This window comes from Crinia signifera, chromosome 2, assembly GCF_055691185.1.
Source record: "Crinia signifera chromosome 2, ASM5569118v1, whole genome shotgun sequence".
Taxonomy (NCBI): Eukaryota; Metazoa; Chordata; class Amphibia; order Anura; family Myobatrachidae; genus Crinia; species Crinia signifera.
The window spans coordinates 139,579,167-139,596,813 of NC_139218.1; the positions used below are offsets into that span (position 1 = coordinate 139,579,167).

Genomic DNA, 17,647 nt, shown 5'->3' on the forward strand with positions numbered 1-17,647 from the left:
GAAAATAAACACATGCTTTATTTAAACACTGAATAAAATAACTTAACACTTCCATAATAATCCAAAACTGTTGAATGAGACAGATAAATGGTCCAACAACGCCAGTCACCAAAAGAGTGTACAACGGCACATATTTGCAAACAATATAGAAACAAAAGTGGTACTGGATGTCATAACAGGTAGATTTTTTAATTCAACCCCTGATGTACATTATGTTGCAGACAGATCCTCATCTTCCGAGTTTGGATACTTAAGGGGCTGTGAGCAATAATGCTTATTTTGTTGAAGTTCAATCTCTGTGACCAATTGTGCTCTATCACTACTTACACACACAATAAAGAAAACTGGACATTAGAAAGGGAGGGTGGAAGTACCACTAGTGAATCCAGTTAACACACATTTTAGGGACGCATACCATTTAAACCAGGGATGGGGAACCTTTGGCCCTCCAGCTGTTTAATTACACATCCCAGCATGTCCTGCTACAGTTTTGATATTTGTCCATAATAAAACAGTTGCATGGCATGCTGGGGTGTGTAGTTCAACAACAGCTGGAGGGCCAAAGGTTCCCCATCCCTGATTTAAACACTTCAATAAACACACTTAAAGTAGGCCAACTTTAAAATAAAATTGTATTAGTGATTGCTCTTTCAAATGTGAACTCAGAGGAGCTCATTTAAATGGCCTTTGGACATTCGTAAACTGGTATTGCACAGAAGAATAGATACTGTATGCAAAAGCAACAGCATTTAATACTAGGTACTGTAGCTAGCCTGCTAAGCATAACTAGCTTAAGAGAAGTAGGCAGTGCTCATCGTCTTGGGACACTCCCTTGAACTTTTTCATCATATTTTAAAGGTGATTGCGGTGAACTGGGAACCACTTACCGTCCTTGTGCAATTTAGTAGAGTCACTTTCTTATTAGCAGCATCTATGGCCAACTTAAAGCCCAAAAATAACTAAAATACACTTCGTATCGATGCTTAAGTAGGTTCAACTATTAAGTGTTCTACAACAGAGAACAGTGCATTGTAGCAACTTCTATACTTACAATCATGAAGAACCACTCAACGTACCCATTGTACATGTAACAGACATTACAAAGAACAAGCATTACTCATTTGGGTAGCTTATAAAAGATGCTCCATTTGTTCCTCAGATAGAAGGGGCTTAGAAAGGTATTGCATCACTGTATGTTCTCTTTTAAGGTTGCTGTAATTCAGTGTCTCCTTCTGTGAGGGGTTTGAAGGGATTCTCTGGACTGTTCTCCATACTAAGAATGACCAGGGCAATAAAAGCTATAAAAATAAAGATGGCAATTTTAACAGGCACAGGGATGAAGCGTTGCGCTTTTGATTCAGTCACCATGTCCTTGGGCTGTTCTTGCATCCTGGCTCTGGTAACAATGTCATCGTATTGAAACTGAATGGGACGCCCAGCTGCACCCTTTATTGGTTTCCTGCGGGTTGCACTGCAGATGCAAAAAACAAAACAAGGACAATACTAAATAAATGTATACAAAAAATGGAAAAAATATATTACCACTATGTAAAAACCAAATGCTGTAAAACAAGAGGCATATTAAACACCAGGGATCTATGTGTAATAAAATGGACTGCAGTTATTGCTTTTTTTCCGCACTTTATTTAGAAAATATTTAGGATTTGCTTGATAATTCTTTCTTGTGTTACACATGTGTATAGGTAAAAATGAGAAAATCGGCCTGTAATTTTAAGAAACAAAAATTAACATAGGAAGACAGTATAGAAGTGTGTTATTGTCCATATAAAAGATATTTGGGGTTCTTAAAATGTGTCAAATGGGTAGTATATGCATTATTTCAAAACACTAGGAAAAATTCTAGAAACAATTTTTAGGCAAAATAAAGGCTCTACTGAAATTAAAGGTAAATAAAAATGTCTAATAGTATACATTTGGGCAAGTTTAAGCCACTATTTTACAAAATTGTACTAAAGAAAAAAAACAAAATAACTCCTCCCACTTGCAAGCCTAAAAACACCTGTTCCAGTCATAAAGCACTCCCGTATACATGTCCCATTCATTGAAACCTGCATTTTGCTTTTTTTTTTCATCCATAAAAATATATTGTGCTTGGTCAATAATATGGGTATCCAAGTGGTTCTCAATAAAGTCCAGATAAATTTGTGAAAATCCCTGTTTTAAAGTAAATATATCTGCTCAGGATTTGGGAAACCGAAATCTTTGTTAAAATCTATAAAGAATTATTGCAGGTAAATTTTTTAAATAAATGCATAGGTCCGATTTTACGAGTCACTATATGGTTGAAACACCCAGAGTATAGACCTGTATCTGACAGACTCAGAGGAACATGGTATATTGTGCCAAAGGCAGATTACATGGTAATCTGTAAATCTAGGTGCAATGAGTGAACTGAGGGGCACTGCACACCCAGCATACATTATAGATATGCTACTTTGTATAACCAATGCAGGAAAGCAAAAGGGATCACCAATTCTCACCACAAAACATGCGCAATGTGCATACAGTAGAGATGCAGTCAATTTACCGACAGTCAAAACACCGACAACCATTGGCAGACTGTCAAAAAAGTCAACATGAGTTTTCTTATAATGTTTCCTTTGAAACCGACTTGTACTTACTACACGATCCAAGTAGGCATAGAATTAGATAATAATAAACTGTGCCCAAAGCATGGCAAGCGCAGCGAGCCACGCGAGACGAAGATGTACATTTATACCTGGTCTATGACAATCTAAAAAAAAAATGACGACTAAGACAGGTTGACATTTTAAATGTAGGCATTTGGACCGTGTCAGCATTTTGACCAGGTAGGCATAACGAATAACAGGTCCGTATTTTTACTGTCTGCCAATGCTTGCTGTTATTTTGAATGTCGGGAAATCATACTGAACCTACATAATATAGTTTTAATTACACACATTCTTAAAAATCTATAGGGACATTAAGTATTTAGATTTTTAGAAAGTTCCTTAAAAACTTATGACCAATAATATTTTAGGGGTAGAGTGATATTCTTCTTAATCTGCACAAGTTACATCTGCCCCACCTGCAGTGCATATGGTTTTGTTCATTTGAGAAGGAATTTGTCCTTGCGAGTGAACCAGAAGGGCCTAAATGCAAGGAGGAAAATCCATGCCCAAGGCAAAAAAAAAGGTTTGGCTCTTCACACGATGACGTCACCCCCCAAACTTCCAGACACGCTGAAGCTGGAAACTTGCGCATTGCCGCCTCACCACTCAGCTGCACACGGGAGCTCTGAGACAGACTCCAGGTACCAATAGATAGGGCTAGTAAGTGCTAGGCCACTCTTTCTGGGACAATTCATCTTAACCCACCCTGAAGGGGCTGTAAACATTATCGCCAGTGTTTCTTTATTTTTAGGTTTATTTTATTTTGACTTTTTCTTGGTACCTATGTAGTATCTGGGTGCCCGATTTTGTGATTGTATGCCTTACCTTAAGGCAGGGGTTCCCATTCTTTTTTGATTCACGGCACCCTAGAGAATCTAAATTGTTTTCACGGCACCCCTAGGTCCCAAAAAAATGAATTGGATTGGGTTTATATGCGATTCTTAGGGTCAGTTATGTGGTAAAGGGCAGGATTTGCTTCTGTTTGTACACATTCTATGACTGGCAGCCACCAGCACTGGTTTTGCTCATAAATAATTAACCATTAATAATTTGAGTTGGTCCTGGACCACCAAGGCGCGGCACCCCTGCATGTGTCCCGAGGCACCCCATGGAGCCACGGCACACAGTTTGGGAACCACTGCCTTAAGGCATACAATCAGATGCGATTCGACATGATTTTTTTCGGCAAAATCGCATCGAAATTGCATGCAAGCCGATGCGATTCGATTTTTCATAGGATTCAATGTTAACAAGGTCCTGTTCATTTCCCCACTATCCAAGTGGGCATAGAGTTGATGTTATATAGCGTGGCGAGCGCAGCGAGCCACCGAGCCCAAAGCGCGGCGAGCTTCGGGCACGGTGGCTCGCTGCGCTCGCCACGCTATATAAAATCAACTCTATGCCCACTTGGATAGTGGGGAAATGAACAGGACCTGGTTAACATTGAATCCTATGAAAAATCGCATCGGATTGCATGTGATCTCACATGCAATTTTGATGCGATTTTCCGACCCGATCTTAAAATCGGGCGCCCAGATACTACATAAGTACCTTTTTCTTTTATATTTATTTGACTTTTATTTATTCTTTCCTTTACTGTACTGTGACCTTCACCCTCCCATCCAAGAGCCAGTCTACCTTTGCTCCTCTTAACCTAATTTGTATCCCAATCAAACTATAAGGCCTTGGCAGCTCCAACACAAGCGCAAGTACTGTTTTCTTTTTAGGATCCTTATCTAAAAAATCCCCTCTACCAAAGAAAAGGTTTGCCAGGAATTTCCTACTGGGAGACCTTAGCAGTAAATAACCATGCAGAACAAATCCAATTAAAACATAAAATTGTCTTGGGAATCTCAGAGCTCAATGACTAATTTATCTCAAATGAGCAACCTGCATATATGAATATCTAAAAAGAAATACAATATACATAATGTGACAAAAGTGCGCAAACAATACCTTCTGCCTTACATGGTTTGTCGGAAGCCCCATGTAGTTTCATGTACAGCAGAGACCCTTTTCTACAATAAATGCTTGTTAAGACCAACCAACAAAGCCTATTTTTCACAGTTAAGCACCTCGGCTTGTGCTGCCTGCTCATCATATACCTATCATTTGTCTCTATTAGATAAGGAGCTGCAAGATATCAGACTCTCTTTGTATTACCTCATTCCAAGGGCAGACTGGGACAGCAGTTCAGAAAAGTCATCAAGTGAAGCATCCTCTGCCTGTCAAAAAGGAAAAGAAAAATTACTCACTTGCTTTGTTATCCCTGTACTGTGTACCTGCCAATTTTTGACCTTACAAGCCCAGAAGTACAAAGAAAATGTGGAAAACCACCGCAGGCACTTTTCTCCATAACGGCATGGAAAAATACAAGATTTTTGTATTACAAAAATGAACGGTTAGAACACAGATTTGTGAAATATCTGGTAAGTATGTATCATAGCAGCGACAGAGAAGAATTCTACATAATCAATAGTGTGCCATATCAAAGGTGTTACTTGGTCACTAATGTATTCTGAAGCCATACACATCCATTCCACGTCTCATAAAACAGTTGATCTACATCCAGTGGGGGGTGAGGATGGTTGCACGCAAAAAACTCCCATCCTCGCCTCCCAGACGCTCGGCCTGCGCAGCAGAGGGACCCCCGGCCAGAGGGTGGGGACAGACTGTATGCCCGTCCGCCCCCACCCAATGTCCCAGCTCCAGGGTGAATTGTTACCTAACTGGCTGCTGCACAGCAATCCAAATCCAATTCCTAGTATACCTAGCCAAATAAAGCGGATTCTGATCGATGTGCTTGTTAGACCGGATCACCCACTTGTGACATGTGACAAATATAAAGAGGACATCCCCTGAGAATGAACATTAAGCGAGCTAGGTAACTGTGCTGGCTACTTTCAGATCTTTTGTTGAACACATACACACACCCCCCCCCCCCCACCACACACTCTATATGGCTGGAGGTGCCCTCCAACCCCATTTAACTAAAGCTAAGAGCTAGGTAATCCTGCAACTTTCAGCAGTGGTGAAAGAGCAACTGGACAGGTTTTTAAAAAGGTGTAGGGTGCTACATTAAAGCTGTGTACACACGGGGCGATAGGGGCTGAAATCGCTGGAAATATGGTCGCTGGCGACCATATTGTCAGTGATAGGAGTGCACACCAGCGATAAATCGCCGGGTGCGCGCTCCCGTTTTTAGCCCCCTTTTTAGCAAGCTCCTGCGACCAGCTGATCTTCTGCTGCTCCCCCGGCAGAGGTTCCCTTTCCTCAGCGACCATCTCTGGTCACTGATGAAAAGGAGAAACTGAGCAATATATTGCTAGCAATATATGGCTGAGCAATATATCTCCCCCCATGTGTACGGGGCTTAACATATATAATCCCTGCTGAGAGATAGTGAATATTTATTTTAGTATTGTGAACTAGACTGAATGTTCATTCTCAAGGAAGAGTTACAGTAAGTGCAGCGTTAGTGCCCCAGCCGGCTAGAACACAAATTGTTGCCTGGAGTTTGTCCTGCTTCTTAAACACACAAGCCTTGGGTGTGTTCGCTGTGGATCTGTAGGTCATTGTGTTCTTGTCCGCAGTCACTTTTTCCTGACAAATATAAAGCTCATTAAAAATTAGGCTTCAACACAGGGCTTGATGCCTTAAAAAAGCTAAAAAAATCTTCTCTAGTGCAAATGAAAACCACAAAACAAAAGCATCCAAAGCTCTTTTGAACCCATATGTCAACAGTGAGTTCTCAACGTAACACAAAGATACTAAAGTTAAATGGGCTACAAGAGACACATAAAAGAAAAAAAATACAATATGGCTATATGAGAATCAAGAAACAATACAATTCCAAACATTTTCTACAGCTGGACTGAACACAATTTTGACACCAAGATTTAAGGACTAGTAATATGGTGCAAGAAAGTTAAGAAAAAGGGTTTGATGCAATTAAATCCCAAGGATGTGAGGTGCCGTTGAAAAGTTGTCAATGGCAGATGATCCCCGCCCCTTCGCAGGCCGGTTTCGGCTCAAAGTGCTCGCTACTCTATGGGCAGCAAGCAATTTTCTGTGAATTACGGCCACCGTAAAGTGCATCCACTGCTGTGATGAATTGCACACAATGAATTCATAAATAATTGACAATTCTTTTGTAGTATAATAGATTTTAGTTGTCAAACTGAGTTTTTCAATGTTAGAAATACAAGTCAGCGGATAATAGGCCTGTGTGTTCAGCACTGGGGTCCACCCTCATAACAACCTGAAGAATGTGCGACCCTACGCAGAAATCACTAGTCCAAATAAATATAATGCCGTTTTGTAATAAAAGATAACCCCCTTATAATAAAATATTGCTATAATAATCTGAAAACAATTTGCTCCATGCTCCAAAAGTGATAAAATGGAGAGTGATACACAGCCAGCCAATCAGCTCCTGTCTGATTTTTAAAACACAGCCTGTGACATGGCAGGTAGGAGCTGATTGGCTGTTTGTTTATCACTCTCCATTTATCACTTTTGAAGCTTAGAGAATCTGGCCCAAAGTGAGGCATCGACCAGGTTTTATGTTCAAAACAAAATCAAAAGTTTCTGAGCACTGGGCCAGTTATCTATGGGCGAAGAAGGGGGGCACATGTGTGTCCACCAACTCCTATGGAGGTCTGGACTTGATACTGCATAGCACAGGCCTATTAGACAACAGGGGAGTGGGATGTGCTACACTTGATTTAAAAAACAAAATCATGTAGAGATTGAACCCTTTAGTGCCAACGTTGCTGTGAGAGATGTGCAAAATATCCGCAAAAAATTGCAATAGTTGAGGAATATGAATCACTAGTTATTGCCAGCAAAAGAGCTGAAGTAAATTAAAGTTTAGTTAAATATTGCACCGCCCCCTCTCAAAAAGTTGCTGTGAAGTAGGCTGGCATTCTTAGAAGATATTTGCACACCTCCGCAAGTTTGCCACTCAGAGGTTTAAAACTCTTGATTTATGCTGTTACCCACCAGGACAATGGGTAGTACAGTAATCTATTGGGAGGACAACATTTCTAGCAACTTAAAAATCAATGCAAAATTGGAAGCGATTACATTTTTCTATTATCAAGGACCACCCAAACCAACCTATATAGCCATCTCAGATGATGATAGCAAAGGATATTGACAAATGTATTTATTTTATTTACTTTTAAAGTTTTTTTGGTACTTATATGTTAGTTGGGCGCCCACTAAGCTATTTGCTTAGTTTTACGCATCCGGTTGCCACACTATCTCTTATATATTTGGCTACATCTGTCAATCATCTGCGGCACTAACGCTGGGCGGGGTCACACACCACCCAGCCTGCAAAATCGTAGCCATAGCCAAATATATAAGAGAAAGGTAACCCTACCTAACCCACACCTATGCTATGCCCACCTAACGCACACCTTCAAACAAATACCACCAGCACGGTCCCGGTTGTTGTGCCCCGGCTCCTGCGCTCAGGGCAGTCAGAGTGTCGCATCACACAGACACTCTCGCAGGAACACGCTCAGCACACACTGTGCCAAAGCCGTGCGCACGCTGACTCCGGCTGCTTACCGTGCGCTGAGCCCCGTAAGAGCGCCCGCTGCCTCCAGCTGCTCACCGTGCACTGAGCCCCGCAAGAGCGCTCGCACAGTGCCCTCCCTGACGGAATGTGTGCATTCTTCATACAAGGGGGACACGCACGCAGGTCCCGTCACATCACCGTTGGAGGCGTGCCCTTGCACCGATTATTGGGCGTGCCTCCAGGTAACGTCCACACCCCCATAAGCTCCCGTCGCTGTAAGTGGGGGAAGCCTCTTACCGCCACCGCTCACTGTGCACTGCGCTGCGCTGCTGTCAGTGGGAACACCCGCTGACATGTTGCTCACTTGCGCCCACGCTCCTGCCCTTCTGCGCCACTACAATACTGCCCGGGGGACCCGCACCGACCTGCCTTTCATCACTGCATGGAGCCGTCCCTTCTAACCTATGAGGGGCGTAGCTCCAGATAGCGGCAACACCCCCCAAACGCTAGCGCTAATGTGTGTGTGTGTGGACCTGCATGCATGTTCCCTGGGCAGGAAAGTACAGTATGGGATGCTTCACCTATAGTGCCGCTGGAAGGAGATGTTCCCTGTCTGACACAATCCTCCACTTCTCTGCTACTACTGCAATCGTCAAACACAGAAGGGACAAAACGGGAGACACACAAAGCAGCACTGCCATCTGTCTTGCTGGACTGCGTACTGGGACAGCAGCTACAAGAGCCGCAGGTGGGTGCTAAAATATGGAGCCCCTTTCTTTTCTCACCCTGGACCTACTACAGTGGAAAAACTCCATTGACCATGAAAGCAATCCTCCCCCCGCCCACCCTACCCACCCATCCGCATCTCCCACACCAGCACTGCAACTGTCCATCATTAAGCCTGTGCACCCCTGCACCTAACCACCACAGAGCACCCACACAAGGCACACCCCGACTCTCACCCACAACAACCCCACGTCCATCCCTCAAACCCCACTGCCACCATCGCTCCCAACCATCCCGCAAACAACTTCACCACCCCCACACCCACCCCTACACGACATACACCACACACATGCGGAACCCCTGCCCCTGAAGCTCCGCACCCCACCCACACCACCACCAACAAACACCCTCCCCCACCTATGCAAAAACAACACCTACAACTCCCACACCCGTCGTACTCAGGCACCCACCTACACCACTCCTGCACGCACACCTCCTCAACCACCACTACCCCTGCACCTAACCAAGGCAAAACTACATGCACACATCCCCCACATGCAGTAAAATAGAAATTATATTTCACGCAATAAATGCGTTCACATGTTAAGGGGGCAAAGCCCCATACGACGGTGTGAAGAGCGCCCGTAGGGCGCGATGAATCACCTAGTATAAAATAAACTCCACACGGAGATGGATAGTGGGGGTATGAGCGTACTAACTATAGTGGGCACCCAACTAACACATAAGTACCATTTTTTTAAATTCTTTGTGGGAAGTAAAACTGGAAAAAAAAGTGTCACGGCTCCTAACTCCTCTGTGCATTGCAAATATGCACTGACAAAGTATTGAGTTCTCTTACTGCTACCAGCCATATTCTAAAATCTGCTTCAACAGTCAATCGATTTTCTATAGCTGTGATATGCTCCATACTGCATACGATACGATGTATCATATGCGACCCCAGCCTAGCCTGCCGGAAGCTTGGCGATGCAATGTCTCTATAGTGCAGCCCATGCAAACTTCAGGCTCCAATGCGATGCTCACTGGACCACGCACTGGACCACGCATCACTTCAGACCTTATGTCAATTGAATGACACTGGTAATTTTTCAACCGATTCCGGCAAGAAATCTAAAGAAAATGATCAAAATGACATAATTGCTCTGGAATCACCTCAATATATTTTGTGATGTGCTGTGCACTGCAAATGATTGTGCAGATATCCAAAGAATATGAAAAAATTTGAACCTGCATTACAGTATAGAGAAGGTGGGGTGTTCAGGGTTACAGGAATGTCCCGAAAAGTGCACAGCTTTTTCTGTACATAGTCATTTAGCATAGCCTGGCAGTTTTAGTTATCAGTTTCTGTACCTGGCTTCTGGATGTCATATTTTTGCCATCCTTTCCATTTCTGTAACCTGTTTGGCCCACAGAATGCCTTCGCTCCATCTGTTCAAATACAGTTTGCTCTATTAGATTGCGACCAAAGTAAAATATGATAACCAGCTGTAAGCAATTTAGAATTTGGCTCGCTAATTGCTCACATTACTTCTGCAAATGCATACTACTTTACTGGGGTCACCTGGATGCGTAAAATAACCCTCTAAAAAATAAAATCAACTCTTGGACATAACACATTAATGCTGAAATATTATTTATGTTATGGTTCCACTGTTGTACAGTACGTGGAAAATTTTTGATCATAAAACACACCCTTTCATGGCTATTATCAGTGATACCCAGGTTGGTTATGGGATCCTGACATGAGATTGCTGGCAGTCAACATATACAATCTCTAGTTGTAAAGTATTCTAACCTTCTATCCTCCCTCACCCAAACGATTACCTCAGCTCCTGCAGCATTAACCCTAAAGGTCAATAGTTAAAAAGTGGTCAACCTTACAATGGTAATCAGATCTCTGGGAGTTTTCCACATATTTTTCAACTTGTGCTTGATTTACCACATAGATAGCAACCTGTCCGAAGCGTGGTGAGCAAAGCAAGACGGCAAGGGTAAATGTTTACCAGTGGACCTTTTCACCTTGTCGACCCAATGCATACCACACCCTGAAGAACGGGCTATGGCTCTTGGCAGGGAGAAGAATACCTTTGCTCTAGCAACTATTATGCAGTAATAAAAATGACAGGTCTTCCAGTAGTTAGGGTTTTAAGCTGTGAATGGAGGATTGCCCATCCAGTCACAACATAAGCACTGTACTTTCCTGCTTTAATATTCTTGCAACGCTGAAATGGTCTCCTAACGTTGCAAGGTTCTGCTTAAATTCAGCTGCAAGACATGCTGGGATCTGTAAGAGGAAAAAGCATCATTCTCATCTTGTGTAATGAAGATTAAACTTCTAATTACACTTACATTTTTATGTAGAGATTTCAGAAAAAAGTGCCTTTATTAGAATGCTCAGAATTAAAGAGGAAGTCCAACATTTAAAATATTTGCAAGATTTAGTGCTGTTCATATTTAATCGGAACCCAGAAGGAAAGTTCACCCAGTGATGTGCAGCACTCAGTGATTAGCATAGTACACGGATAAGCAGCATTACATGTGTATATTGGCCTGCAGGAAGGTGCCTTGTTGAACCACTTGATAAGGAAGATCGTCGAGGAACTGGAACATTCACTGTGAAAACCTAGAGGGTTATACAAGGTATTACCAACAAACTAAGCTGTGCGATCATGGTCTAACTGTATGCTTTTTCAATTAACCTTTTTTTAGTGCAGCAAGCTGTATAATCCACTTTTGAATTTCATTTCTTCCCCTCCAGTGACTTCCCTGCTGCTTACACAGACTTGCTTAAACTACTTTGTAGGAGGTTTTCATGCGTGCAACAAAAACAAACTAGTTCACACAGCAGAACAACTGGTGCACAGAAACCTGCTATTACACAGTCAGATACTTGCGTTCATGGTATAAACTTTTTATTAAAGAAAGTGTTTTTGTTGTTTCATTTAACAGGCACCAATATAATAGCTCACCAGAACCAGTTCACAGCTGCACAAAACCTCCTGCTTAAACAGAAGAGGGTTTTCATGCTGCTGACAACACCCTCCTCCCAGGTAACCTGGCCACATTGCTGCCTGACAGCTGCTTATGTGACGGGGTATCCTCATTATCTTTTACTGGAGTAACGACAAATAGCACCTCTTGGCACAGCAGGCCTCAAGATACCAGGCATCGTCTCTGCTAGAAAATGCTCCATAGTCACAAACAATGTGACTAGGACATGCCCTACGTCAGAGTTACGTTGGACTTGGCAGCTCACTCCAGGCATCTAAAGGCCTATACACACTAGACGATTTTCAGCTGAAAATTGTTCATTTTGGCCGTTTTGAGCGAATTTCAGCTGAAAATCGCCCAGTGAGTATGGGCCACTGATAACAGACTAGCGATGATACACGCACCCGCATCATCGATGTCAAAGTCTCCAATCTGCTGGTTTTATCAGCATGCCAGAGATGATGGCTGATTTATTGAGCCATCATCTCTGTGTGTGTACGGGTCGCCGGGATGAAAGATTAGCCACTTTCAGCCCGGCAGACCAGCTCACTGCCTCCTCTTCTCCCTTCCCCTGCAATGTTGCTACCTCTCCCTGCTCCGTATACTCACGCCGCACGGAGCAGGGAGGAAAAGCAGACACCGTCCACCCGCACCCCCATCATCCGCACCTCCCGCTCACCTTCACCTGCACGGAGCAGGGAGGAAAAGACGCAGCCGCCGTCCACCGCACTTCCTGTTTACCCCCTGCTCCCTGGCATAGAGCAGAAGCCGCCTGCCGATCACAGCAGCTCCAGGGTCGGGGTTTGCACGGCAGCCCCCGCTCCCCTTCTCCCTCCCCCTGCTTTATATATTAAAGGTTAAGTTAAAGGCATTCACCGCCCGCAGCAGCTCCAGCTCCCCCGCAGCAAACACAAACTGGCCAACACTATCCGACTAGTCATATTAATATTAGCCAGTAATATATACATTGTTGGCACTTGCCAGCAATGTATATATTACTGGTACCACTGGGCACCAATGTATATAGATTAGCCATTAATATATGCATTGCTGGCACATGCCAGGGATGTATATATTACTGGACCCCCTGCCCACCAATGTATATTCATTAGCCAGTAATATATGCATTGCTGGCACATGCCAGCAATGTATATATTTGCACCACTGGCCACCAATGTTTATTAATAGTATATGAGGCGGTAACGTATGGCAAGCACTGTATACGTTACCACCTCCACTGCCCGACCATGTAAATTATGTTATGGGTGTAACGTATACATTGCTGGTCTGCGCCAGCAATATATGCGTTAATGCCGCCACTGCCGAACGCCTGTGATCGCTGGCCATTTGCTGTCTAATCAACAGCAGGTGGATGTTTTGGGGAGTGCCACTACCATTTTCTGGGAGGTCACCAGAAAATGAAGGCATTCCCCAGCCAATCGGAGTCATCAGCGCCCTCTTTCCCCCCATGGCCTTTGCTGTGCTGAGTAGTCCTGGCTTACTCGGTGCTGAACACAGGGGGAAAGTCGTTCAATGGTGAATGGTTTCTCCCTACGTGCACGGCTGCACCTGAAAATACAGCCGTGCACATGGGTGGGATTTCACCCTGCGTGGGGCGGAGTTTACCCAATTGCTTGGCTCTGAATATACGCAGCCAAGCAATCAATTCTTAATCAGGTCCCAAGGGCAGACACGCACTGAATAAAATGGCCGCTGCTCCCACCCTTGGGATTCAAACCCAGCCCATTATGTAAATATCCCTTTATATGAAAGATTTTCAGCAAAGTCTTTCGCCTTCTGAAAATCTCTCTTTGGGGAAAATAGCTCAGTGTGTACGCACTACTTTGGTAACAGATATATCTTTCAAAGATTTTGGCAAAGTCTTTTGAAATGAAAATCTCTAGTGTGTATGGGCCTTTACAGTGCATTGAGGCTAGATGTATAAGGACATAGCTGTCCACTGAGAATGAGGTGTGCAGCTGAGCTGAGGACAGGAAACACAGGCAGGACCCTGGCTGTAATCCAGTCCTAGCAACGCAAACTCCTCAGACTGGCTGACCAATACATACGACACCTCATCTTTACTGTATCAATGAAAGCCATATAATTAACAAAATAACAATAAATAAAAAAGGCAAGAGGTTGCAATTGTCCAGCAATCAGGACTATACAGGGAGATAAAATACCAGGAGAAGCATGGGAGCAGTTCCATAATCATATTAAAGGGGGAATTCAATGAGCCACAATAATGCAGCAATTGACCACAAACAGACTTTTCATGGACATTGTCAAAAAATGACTGCAAGAAGTTGCTTATCGCTGGTCTAAGCGTTGCCTTGATTCACACTATTATACTGATTCTTACGTCATAAACATAGAAGAATGCAGAAAATGGGAAAATCAGTCCGTACCTTCAATTAAAACCAAACTAATATAGGAGAACAATATAAAAGTCTATTTAGTGATCATAACAAAAAAGATTTGGGGTAATTAAATTGTGTCAAATGGCTGTTGTATACATTAATATAAAGCAAGTGTTTTCAGGGAAATAAGAGCTCAAATTAAATTGGGGGTACATAAAATGTGTTATAAACCGGATGTCACTTCCTCTGATGCCAGGCTGCCCAGAGGGAGTGCAGTGACAGGAAGTGCCAGTTCCTACACAGTGGGCAGTATTCAATGAGAAAAATTCTCCGTGCATGGCGAGATATTTTTTCTCTCGCCATGCACTCGCCCTGTTTCGGAGGGCTCGCTGCCACTCCTGCTCCCACTATTCAATGTGGTTAAGACTCGCCGCCACTCGCGGCGAGTCTTAACCCCTGCAGCAGACGAGCGTCCGCGGCAGGGAGCTGGGGGACGGTGGCAGCCAGGGAGATTAAAGTCTCCCTGGCTGCCCCATAACATATGTGGAGGGGAGGAGGGCTCCCCGGAACCCAGGCAGCACAAGCTGCCCCCCCCCCCTATAGCCAGCGGGGTACCCAGTATTCACTGCACCCAATCGTGCATATGTAATGATCGGGTGCAGTGAATATATGAATATCTAAGGTACTTGTAGAGTATCACCGCTCCCATCGTATGGCATCGTATGCCATATGTAGTGGCATACGATGGCATACGATGCAATGCTTACCGATTTTTGAGCATTTCTGGTCAAAAATCGTATGCGATCGCATCGGATGCCATACGGAGGCCATACACATCCTACGACCTTTTCATACCCCCACTATCCACGTCGGCGTGGAGTTGAGAATAGAAAGTGTGGCGAGCGCAGCGAGCCACCGAGCCCGAAGCGTGGCGAGCGCAGCGAGCCCCGTGAGGGGACCTGGAAACCTGTGAAGCCCGTGAGGGGACGCGTATAGCTGTGAAGGTATCCGCGTCCCCTCGCGGGGCTCGCTGCGCTGACCATGCTTCGGGCTCGGTGGCTCGCTGCGCTGACCATGCTTCGGGCTCGGTGGCTCGCTGCGCTGACCATGCTTCGGGCTCGGTGGCTCGCTGCGCTCGCCACACTTTCTATTCTCAACTCCACGCCGACGTGGATAGTGGGGGTATGAAAAGGTCGTCGGACGCGTACCGCCGCCCCTCGCGGGCTCGCCGCCGCTCGCCACGCTTCGGGTTGACGTTGATAGTGGGGGTGGTACACTATGAAAAATGGCATTTGGGGGCATTTCACAAGTTTACTACACATTTCAATGCATTTCAGTGCAAAATCGGGTGCGATCGCATCGCATGCGATTTGATCCTATGCAACGCAATTTTTTAGCATACGATTAAGGTCGTGGGAGCCGTGATACTCCACAAGTACCATATCTAATGAGCGGCTCGAGAGCTCCGGCCCCCTGCTGGCTGCTCTGTGTAAAAAAAAAAAAAAAAAAAAAAATTTTTTAAATATATTTTCTTTAAATTAAATATATATTCATGTGCTATAAGCACATGAATAAAAATAACATGCCCCTTCACAGAAAAAAAATCCTGATTTTTTTGACACCAAAATTAAAAAAAAAAACTTTTAGTTTAAAAGTTCACATTCCAGTTCTCCATGAAAAGATGGAGAATTGCTACACGGAGAGACACGGCGAAAATCACTTAAAAAGACGGCGAAAATATCACATTGAATAGGGTGGTTCACTTTTGGAGAGCAAAATGCTCCTTCCAACGCGAAAATAGCACAAACTCGCCATAAAACATGGCAAATTTTTCTCATTGAATACTGCCCAGTGACAGGATCTGGGTGCTGTGGATGTAGCTACAAGGCAGCCCCAGAGGTGCGGTATGCACTCCCTTGTGACACCAATGAGTTTATATTTGTGTAAATTTTTCCCTAATTTTAAAAATGTTCCCCAAAAAAAGCTCAAACATACCGATATACTTTTCAAGGTTTTACATTTTTAGACCCCAAAAATTACATGTCATTCATTATTGGCCAAATAAAATAAGCACCTTATTAGTCATTCATTGGGGGTGTCCCAGGAGTTCTGAAGGAAATCCTGAATTTTTTTTTTTTTTTTTAAACTAAAAATAGGATTTTAATACCTACCGGTAAATCCTTTTCTCGAAGTTCTTATGGGATACAGGGAGTCGTTCATAACGATGGGGAAAAGAGCTTATCCGAAGGAGACAGGCACATATAAAAATTTATACAGGGTGTACTGGCTCCTCCCCTCTGCTCCCCTCCCTCTAGCTTCAGTTAAGTGAACTGTGCCGAAGGAGAAGAACAATATGAGAGGAATATGTGTATATTTACCGTGGTGAGATTCATCCAGCACACCCAACATTCAACATAACAGACCACATTAGCAACCCCATAACCTGGGAAGTCTAAGGGCCTAAGAACATGTCAACATGACAACTATTTTGAACTGTGTTCCAACTGGAACAATGCATAGAATAATCACCTAAGTGACCATGTACACTCGTGGACCTTTAAGGTACACTATGTAAGATTAAGTTACCTAGGTAACCTACACCCTATGTCCGCCGGGAACAAGAAGGGTAGCAGAAGGACCCAGAATTGGTCCATATCTCACAAAGTGAGCAAGGCAAACCTCCGCACAGAGGCGGGTGCCCTGTATCCCATAAGAACTTCGAGAAAAGGATTTACCGGTAGGTATTAAAATCCTATTTTCTCTATCATTCTTATGGGATACAGGGAGTCGTTCATAACGATGGGGATATACCAAAGATATCAGAACGGGCGGGATTGTGCGGAACCTATTGCCGCAGCACCGCTTGCCCAAACTGAGTATCCTCAGTGGCCAGAGCATCAAACTTATAAAATTTGACAAAAGTGTGTTGGCCAGACCATGTGGCTGCTCTACACAATTGTAAGGCCGAAACTCCTCGGGCAGCCGCCCAGGATGTCCCCACGGAACGAGTAGAGTGAGCTTTCACCCCAACAGGCATAGGCAGCTTTGCTACCGCATAAGCCTGTTTAATGGTTGCACATATCCATCGTGCAATAGACTGCTTGGAAGCAGGACGTCCAATCTTTTGGGCATCATAAAGGACGAAAAGTCCATCAGTTTTTCGAATCCTTGCTGTTCTCCTGATGTAGACACGGAGAATCCTTACTACGTCCAAGGACGTCGGCACCTCAGAATGAGGCCCACCAGCAGGAACCACAATTGGCTGGTTCACATGGAACGCAGACACCACTTTGGGCAGAAAACGCGGGTTAGTACGTAATTCTGCCCTGTCCTCAAAGAATATCAAATAAGGACTCTTGCAA

General features: G+C 44.0%; 1 protein-coding gene across 10 annotated transcripts in view; it reads right to left on the reverse strand.

Annotated features, from left to right (window-relative positions):
- The window catches only part of LEMD1 (LEM domain containing 1), a 92,088-nt gene continuing 74,441 nt past the window's right edge, over nt 1–17,647 (reverse strand). For 7 of the 10 annotated variants that reach the window (XM_083173006.1, XM_083173008.1, XM_083173010.1 and 4 more), the window contains exons 5-10: nt 11,468–11,554; nt 11,132–11,215; nt 10,282–10,359; nt 6,165–6,257; nt 4,818–4,879; nt 1–1,471 (exon numbers count right to left, since the gene is read on the reverse strand). In XM_083173006.1, coding sequence (XP_083029132.1) covers nt 1,204–1,471; nt 4,818–4,879; nt 6,165–6,257; nt 10,282–10,359; nt 11,132–11,215; nt 11,468–11,554 — 672 coding nt within the window. In that variant the 3' untranslated portion in view covers nt 1–1,203. The remainder of the gene's footprint in view (nt 1,472–4,817; nt 4,880–6,164; nt 6,258–10,281; nt 10,360–11,131; nt 11,216–11,467; nt 11,555–17,647) is intronic. The other 3 variants (XM_083173004.1, XM_083173005.1, XM_083173007.1) reach the window with 3 other exon arrangements.